The 8,207-nt window shown below is 52.7% G+C and overlaps 1 protein-coding gene across 6 annotated transcripts in view; it reads left to right on the plus strand.

Moving 5' to 3' along the window:
* The first annotated feature begins 2,920 nt into the window (after nt 1-2,920).
* TLE1 (TLE family member 1, transcriptional corepressor) overlaps nt 2,921-8,207 on the plus strand; it is a 77,718-nt gene continuing 72,431 nt past the window's right edge. For 5 of the 6 annotated variants that reach the window (XM_037374616.1, XM_037374622.1, XM_037374617.1 and 2 more), the window contains exons 1-4: nt 2,921-3,028; nt 3,605-3,705; nt 5,342-5,405; nt 5,499-5,543. In XM_037374616.1, the coding sequence (XP_037230513.1) occupies nt 3,005-3,028; nt 3,605-3,705; nt 5,342-5,405; nt 5,499-5,543 (234 nt within the window). In that variant the 5' untranslated portion in view covers nt 2,921-3,004. Of the gene's footprint in view, nt 3,029-3,377; nt 3,455-3,604; nt 3,706-5,341; nt 5,406-5,498; nt 5,544-8,207 lie in introns of those variants that run through there. The other variant, XM_037374618.1, reaches the window with a different exon arrangement.

Below are 8,207 nucleotides of genomic sequence, written 5' to 3' on the forward strand. Positions count from 1 at the left end.
TATGTGTACACATACACATGCACACAGACACATGCACAGCGTGCATCTGTTTTCAGCATCAAAACTCTTCTAGTCCCAGAATGAAGTCCAAACACCACTCTAAAAGTCTGAGGGAGTTTAATTTTCTTTTCCTTTGGTCTTTTCTATGTAAAACTGGGAATAATGTAGTATGGAAATTAGCACTGAGTATGTAAAGCTATGCCTTGATACTGCAACATATCAAATTTCAAATCAAATTTTGAACACAGATTGCTCTTTCTCTAGGATACAAGATGAAGCATAATAGGATTCTAAGTGTCTCTAGTGAACGTTGATGGGAGATTGTAGGAAAATGCAATTATAAAATGACACTTCCTGTATTTAAATGGTGATACAACATTATAAGGCCTCTTTTTAGGTAGAGTACAGGTACACTAACAGTATAAATATGTCTTGAGGCATTAAGTATCAAGGTACCAGTACTTCACATTTTATCCAGTAATCCTGCTATGAATAAGGTGGTGACCAACAGAGGACACGCTCTGAAGTATAGTTCCCACTGCAAGCTGTGTCATGCCAGCAGTCATACCGGGAGCATCTGGGATTTGTTTGACCCTCCTGTACCTCAAGCAGGACTGTAAGCCGTTTACAACAGCAAAGTTCTTGCCAGCTCTCCTTTAGCGGGCCCCTCTTATAAAAAAGCCAATTTTCCCCAAGAGACTGCTTCTGGCTGATCGAGGGTCACTCCAGACAACGTTTCGGTCGGTGCTTTGACGGATGGCAGCAGGCATTGAGGCTTTACCCTTCCGCACAGCGCTTCTCCTACAGCGGGGCGCACCGGCAGCAGGTGCCGCAGCACGCACCGGCACCGCCGCACGTACGGAGCCGGGGGAAGGGGCCTACCCGCCCGCCCGAGCCGCAAGGGAGGCTCTCAGGGCGCGGAGGCGGCGCCCCTTCCCCGCGCTCCGTGGGCCCGGTTGCCGGCAGACCCTGCCCGGGTGCGGCGCCGGCCCTGTGCTGCGGGCTGTGCGTCCCCGTCGCTAATGGCACGAGATGGCGGCCGCGCACGGTGACGAGCGCCCGCACGCAAGGCACGGGGGCCCCGCCACGGAGCCCTCGGGAGAGCCGCCTCTCGCGGGCTGGCGGCGCAGAGCCCGCCCCGCCCCGCCCCGCTCCGCTCCGCGCCCGCCTGCCCGGCCCGGCCCCGCCGGCCAACGTCACGCCGCGCCCGCGCTCCCAGCCGGCGGGAAACGCACCCCGCGCGCAGCGGGCCAGCAGCGCGCGCCATCCCGCCCTGCCGCGGACCCAGGCGAAGGGCGCGCGCAGGCGCCGCACGCACGGCTCGCCGGCTGCCGCCCTACCCCGCCCCTCCTCGCCCGCCCGCTTGCCCCACGTTACTTTGATTGACAGCTCAGCTTCTCCACTCTCCTTCCCACCGACCTTCCCCCTCCTCCCGCCTGCTCCGCGCGCTCCGCGCCGTCCTATTGGCCGGCGCGGAGCGCTCCTGCCGATCTGCCAGAAACGGTTCCCAGCGAAAGGCTGAGAGCCGGCGGGACTCGGGCTCTCGCCATTGGCCCGCGGGGCCGGGACGCGTCACGGCCCCACGTTGGTGCCGGGCCGGCGATTGGGCGGCGGCGGCTGCTGCCCCCCCGCGGGGCGGCGTGGGCGGGGCAGGACGGCTGGTTAGCTGGCGGAGTGTGAAACCGCGTGCTAATGTAAGCGGCGCGGGCGAGCGCGGCGCGTCCCCCTCGGCCGCGCATCCGTCCCGCCGAGCGCCTCCCGCGGGGCCACCCAGCGTCCCCTTTCCCTCGGCCGGTGCGGAGGGGAGGAGGAGAAGGGGCCGGTGGCGTTTCCGGCCGCTCGGGTCCGCATCTTTCAGCTGGGGAAGAACTTTATCCTGGGCCGGCCGGCAAGAAGCGGCGGGGCAGCGCGGCGGAGGATTAGGATGCGGCTGCTGCTGCTGCTGCTGCCGCCGCGATGTACCGCGCTCGGGGCGCTCTGGTGAGACACGCAGCTCCCCGATGCGCGCCCGCCCGGAGGAGGCTGCAGTGGTGCCGTTGCACGAAGCTTGCCCTCTGATTTAGCCTCGATACGGACGCGCTTTTTATTTTATTTTTTTTTTTCGTTTTTGTTTGCCCTCCCGACGGGGCGGGCGCCTTGGCCGGACGGGCCAGCGAGCATTTTGAGGGGTTTCGGTTTTCTTTTGTCCTAGGGACCCCTCTGCAACTAACGGAAGAGTCTCTGCTGCCTGTGCGCTTCCCCCTCCTCTGCCCTCCTGCGTTTGGTGCATGTGCTACTTACTGGAGCTGCGCTGATCGGGGCCGCCTGTGCAGAGCCCCCCCACCCTGCTCCCCGCCCTCCTGCCGCTTTCCTTCCTTGTTCGCCGCTCCGTCTCTTGCCGATGACCTGGCCCCTCCGCCGACGCCCGGGAGCAACGCGGCCCTCCCTGGAGACTTTCTCTCGTCCCACCGGCTTGCGACGGTCCCGCCGCTGACGCCGCGTCCCGCATCCTCCGCCTGGATTTTCCCCTTTCGGCAAGGGGCAGAAGTGGGGAGAGGATTCGCCTCCGCCCGCGGTTTCGGCCTTACACTTGCACCGGCAACTTGCGAGGCCGAGAGGGAGATCACTCGCTGCCGCGGCGGGGCGGCCGCTGCATCGCCTCCCCGGGCGCCGTCGGGTCCCGTCCCGTCCCGCCGCGCCCGGGCGCTGTGGGCGCCGGCCGCAGCGCCGCCGAGGAAGCGCGGAGCGGCGGTGACCGTCCCGAGCGCGGCCCGCCCGCCTTCCCCGGGCACCCCCAGCCCTTCCCGGAACAACAGCAACAAAGGACGCCGCGGCCGGGGGATGCTCCCGCGGCGGGGGCACTGAGCGGCGCCTCGCCCCGCTCCTCCCCGCGGCGGCGGAGGGAAGGCGGCCGGCCGGTATCGCCGCTCCTGCCCCCCTCGGCGCGCCGGGCGTGAAGCCAGGGCAGGGCGGGCGGCTCTCCGCAAGAACCGCATTGCGAGGGAGATCCGCCGCGGCCGGAGCCATGTTCCCCCAGAGCCGGCACCCCGTAAGTACGGACGGCGCGGACGCTCGGCGGCCCTGGGGGCGCGGGGCCGGCCGGGGAGCGGGGCGGTCCGGGCGCTCCCCCGCCGGGCTGCGGGGGGGCGGGCGCCCTCCCAAGTTTGTCCTCTCTTGGGAGGAGCGGCGCGGCCAGCGAGAGAACGTGCCGCCTCCCCGACCCCTTTTGTTCCGCGGGCAACTTACTTGCCGCGGGAATTGCGGCGAGGAGTCGCCGCCGGGCCGGGCCGCGTCCCCCTCCCCGCCGAGCGCGGCGGCCGGGTCGGGGCGGCCGTGCCCCCGCGGCGGGGGTCGCGGGGAGGAGCCGGCACGCCCCGCTTTCCTGTCAGCGGCGGCGGCAGGAGCGGGTGGGTCGGGGCCGGAGCGGCTCCCCCAGGGCGGTTAGCCTCGCCCCCCACAGATGAGGGACGGGAAGGTGGGTAACGTGTGCGCAGCGCCCCGGGGCGGGCTGGGCTCTCCCTCCCCTCGCCCCTGCCGGGGCGGGCACCGCCGGCCCCTCCCTGCGGGGCGGCCGCGCCGTGTCTGAACATGCCTCTCTCTCCCGTGCCGGCCGCCGCTGCGCCAGACCCCGCACCAGGCTGCGGGCCAGCCTTTCAAATTCACCATCCCGGAGTCGCTGGACCGCATCAAGGAGGAGTTCCAGTTCCTCCAGGCGCAGTACCACAGGTGAGCGCCGGCGGGCCGCCTCGGGGCCGGGGGGCGCAGCCCCGGCTGGGCGCGGGGGGCTGCACTGGAGGGCCCCGTCCAGGCGGTGGCGTGCGATGTCGAGGCTGGGCCCCGCCGCGGGGCCAGGCACCACCGGCCGCCGCCGGCCGGGCTGGTGCGGGGCGGCGCGGGGAAGCCGGTCCCTGGCGGGGCCGGGGGTGCCGGAGGACGGGGCGGTCGGGAGGGCGGTGCTGCCCGGGGCGCGCCCTCCTGCCGGGGTAGCTGCGAGGGGCGGTATTCTCGAAGCTGGAGCGGTTCGGTGCTTGTACGCGTTAAAAAAACAAACAAACAACTTGTGAGGGGTCCTTACGTGGAGGATTCTTTTAATTATGTCGAGGAAAGACCTGCGCTAATGCTGCGGCACAGAGCATTAAGGAAGCTAATTCTCATGTTTGCTCATTTGCGAGTGGTGTTAATGCAATTATTAATAAAATGCCAACGTGCAGTGCTTAAAGAGCCGAGAAGGATTGTTAAAGCACACAAGTACTGGAGTACTCATACAAACTTGACGTGAATCCACTGAGGCCGTGGCATGTGTTCCTGGCTGTTGTGCAGTGTCCTTCAGACGTTCTTGTTGCATTTGTGCTTGCTGTTGAGGTCCCTACAGAGATTTAGTAGAGTGTGGGTTCTTGCATACACAGGGCAATTGGTATAAAGGGGCATTAATCTTCCCCAATTTTGTACTTACATGCACCTGCGGGGCCTGTGTAGGAGTAAAAGCTTTGCAGGTTTCCCAGCCAGAAGTTGCTTTGTTTTGATTAGGTTTCCTCTTTCTTACCTGCGATACTGTTAGCCTAAATCGTTAACTTGTTTAAGCCATTTGTTACTTTAGAAGTGCATTGTAAACTATAAACGTTTGTTGTTGCAGCTGGAAGTGAAAAATGCGGGCTTACACACCAAATGTTCCCTCGGTCCTTTACTAGTGTCATAAAAAAAAAAAAGAAATTCATCAGTGTGCCAGAGAACAAAGACGATGTCGAGGCATTTGCCCTCAGCGAAACTAGTTAGAATTTTATCGTTGTTAGTGATGAGATAGCAAGTGCTGAATGTGACTTCTTTTCATTTGTCAAAACAAAAATACAAACCAAACTTGCAAGTAAATGATAGTCAGTTACTGATTTTTTTCAAGCTCTGGGCAAGATAACCTTAGCTAGAATGTACCTAAGGTTAAGAATTATAGACATACTCAAGCTGTAATTGTAAACCTGAGTGGTGTTACTTGGCAGTAACTTACTAAGTGGTGTATACAAGGAAATACTAATTTTTTTGCTACTGAGAAGTACTTTGAAGAAATTCAGATCCTGTTATAGCTTGAAAGTTGTTGCACTTCATGGCAGCTCCTTGTCAAAGCATGAAGATTGGATATGTTTGGGTTCTGGAGACAGTTCGGGTCTCATACAGCACCCATGAAATACCTTTTAAATTTCCTGTTCAGCGTTTCTGCTTAAAGAATGAATTGGGTCTTGCTGTCTGCATTTGTGTGTTAATGAGTTTTGTTTTTTTTTTAATTAACTGTATCTGTTAAAATACAAATGAAGTAGGTAGATGTCAAAACAAGTGACATAACACTTATATTAAAGTGTGATCTATTTTGTAGCCTTAAATTGGAATGTGAGAAACTGGCAAGCGAAAAGACAGAAATGCAGAGGCACTATGTGATGGTAAGTATATTTGTTTTTTCTTTATTTCGGTAAATATCTCCTAATACAATGTAAAGCAGCATAAGAAAATAACGTATGGTCCTTTATTTGCAGTATTATGAAATGTCGTATGGATTAAACATTGAAATGCACAAACAGGTAAGGCATTTTGTTTTCTAAACCACAAAATCTGCGGTGTGTCTAGTGCATTTAAATGTAGCTGTTCTCTTTATGTTCGGGTGACTATATCATGTGTCTGAATCAATAGGCTGATTTGTAGCTGTGATTAGTAAACCTTTGCCTACCTGCTGTCAAATGATGTATAGATTAGGTTGAGTGACAAGGCTTTCTTGGTATTGGTCGTGAAAGACGTTGGCAAAAATAGGAAAGGTCTTGTGTCCGTGGTTTCAAAAATATAATTCAGTGCTTTATGTGGTTTTATTTTGTTAGTGAGCCTTTGATGTGTAGAACTGGTCTTATGCATGTGTAGCATATGTAGTGATAGTTGCTCCAATCCTTGCCATTCAAAGGTATGAAAAGATCAGTGACTTGGAAAGCTCTAGTTATGACTATGAGTTTGCAAGTTCCCATAAAATTCACACTTATGGCCACTATTATGGTGAATAAAAAGAGTATTGAACTGGAACAAGACACTAAGGACCTCATAAGAGAAGAAAAGCTAAATGATTGCTCAGCCCAGAGGACCCTCAATTGAGTAGTCATTGTCTGCCAAATAAAGCATTAATGGCAGGGTGTAAGTATTCTGTAGATACGCTGACATTCACTTTTTCATCAAAATGCTGGTACAATAAGTCTTTCAGAGATCGATGGCCTCTTTAAAAAAATTATCATTAGATGAAGTTGCACAGTTGGACACATTTCAAAGTGCAACAATACAATTCTTTCTTGATGTGTATGTGCTATTTCATCTAAAACGCTTGTTTCATTAAATTAAAGAGCATGGCTGACCGGCTAGGGCACAGCGAAGAAATTGATTAGTTCAGGCTTCAGATCTTGAGTATATTCAAAGACTTTCATTAAGCAAGTGAATTGCAGAGTTGAATTTTGCTTTTGTAACTCTGAACTCTTTGATATTTTTTTTGGTTTGGTTTTTTTTTCCCCTAAAAATATTGATAAGGATATTGCAGTTCCATGATAACTTTCTGTCTGCAAAGCTGGGTAGGTATTTTCTTGTTTTTTAGAGGAATGCATGTTCGAATCCAAAATGCTGGTAAAAGAAGAAATATTATGACACCTCGTTTTCTTTAAAAAGTAATGCAATGAATAGGAAGGCAGCACAACTAGAGTAGTGTTTGAATTGGTTCTGTACTGTATCTGTATTAGTATTCTTGTGTCTTGTGTTTTAGGAGAAAGTCAGTTTTTCTGTGAGGTGGCTTTTTCAGGCTTTGTGATTTTGGAGATTTCTTTCTTGGATTTTATGTTCTGTTTTTTGATTTTTTTTTTTTTTTTTCTGCTCCTAAACAACTTTTTGGCACATTAACCTGTGAGGAAGCCAATGTCCGTATAGGAACTGCATTTGGTGCAAAGTGGATGTTGGTTTTGGAAGATCTTTCAGGAGAATGTGTGATTTCAGTAAATGTACTAGGAATTAACTTTAGGTAAAAATCAATTAAGCCCACAAGATTAAAGAGTGTCAGAACTGAGGTTTCCACTTTGACCTTAACATCTGTGTATTGCAAGGGTTTAATGTTCTGTATATATGGTAACTATAATTACATACCCAGTAGGCAGTGATACTTCAGAAGCTTTTAAGGTTTTTGGCAGAGCATTATACCTATGTTGGTTCTAGCCAGGGAGAGTAGAGCAACTTGCTCTGTGTATGTTGTTAAGAAAATAATAAGCTTTTGAAGGCATAAATACATTTCCCTGGATGTGAATCTCAGATATTATGTTTTTACATGTTAAGTAATTCTAACTTCCAATAAAAGTAGCACCTTCATTTTAAAGACTCTTGATTTAGGTGCCTGAAGTGAGGATGCCAAATGGTGCTACAGTTCAGTATGTAGGTGGCCTTAGATTACAGGAAACAAAAAAGCCTACCAGTGACATTCTTCTGAATTTGCACTGCTAACAATAAGTTCTGAGGAGGCTTTTGGCAGATAGTAATCATAATTCTTATTAAAAACCGGTGACGTCTAGCCCCAAGGGTGTAGCCAGGCTCAAATTGATGCTTTTTGCTGGCTGATCACCAGCATGGCCTAAGTGCTCATTATGTTGTAGAGAGGGCCTTTGGAGCTCTCATTATGTTTGACAGGAGTTCTCTCTAGGGGGAAACTGGGCATTAGCTAGACTCCTGACAGGCTGAAATTATTCCTGCTTTAAGGCTTATAACCAAATGCTAGCAAGGCATCATCAGGGGACATGAAAAATTGTCATTTCTGACAACATCTTTGTTACTGAAAAATGCAGTGATGGGGAAACTTTCCACTGAGCAAGCTTTAACGTTTTAAGGCCTGCCTCCTATGTGGATGCTGCACTCTGTGTGAAGCCCTTCAGAGTGCTTGGGTTGCTGATTGAAAACCAAAAAATTACACTGCATACACTGTGTACATCACTCTTAAGGTAGAACCGCTTTGATGATAAAGTGAAGTAGTTGCAGTTTGCCTGCATATGAAAGGATCGACTACTTCTGCTGATACAACTGTATCAGTACTTCCCTCTTCATTTAATTTGGTATTCTATTATAATTTGACCAAAACAGTTAGTCAAGACTTGACTGTTGCTATAAACAGACTTAATTAGGATGAATGTTCCATACACAAACAGCTTTACTGAAGAGCTTTCCACTTGAATATGTTGCAT

The sequence above is a fragment of the Falco rusticolus genome, chromosome Z (assembly GCF_015220075.1).
Source record: "Falco rusticolus isolate bFalRus1 chromosome Z, bFalRus1.pri, whole genome shotgun sequence".
Taxonomy (NCBI): Eukaryota; Metazoa; Chordata; class Aves; order Falconiformes; family Falconidae; genus Falco; species Falco rusticolus.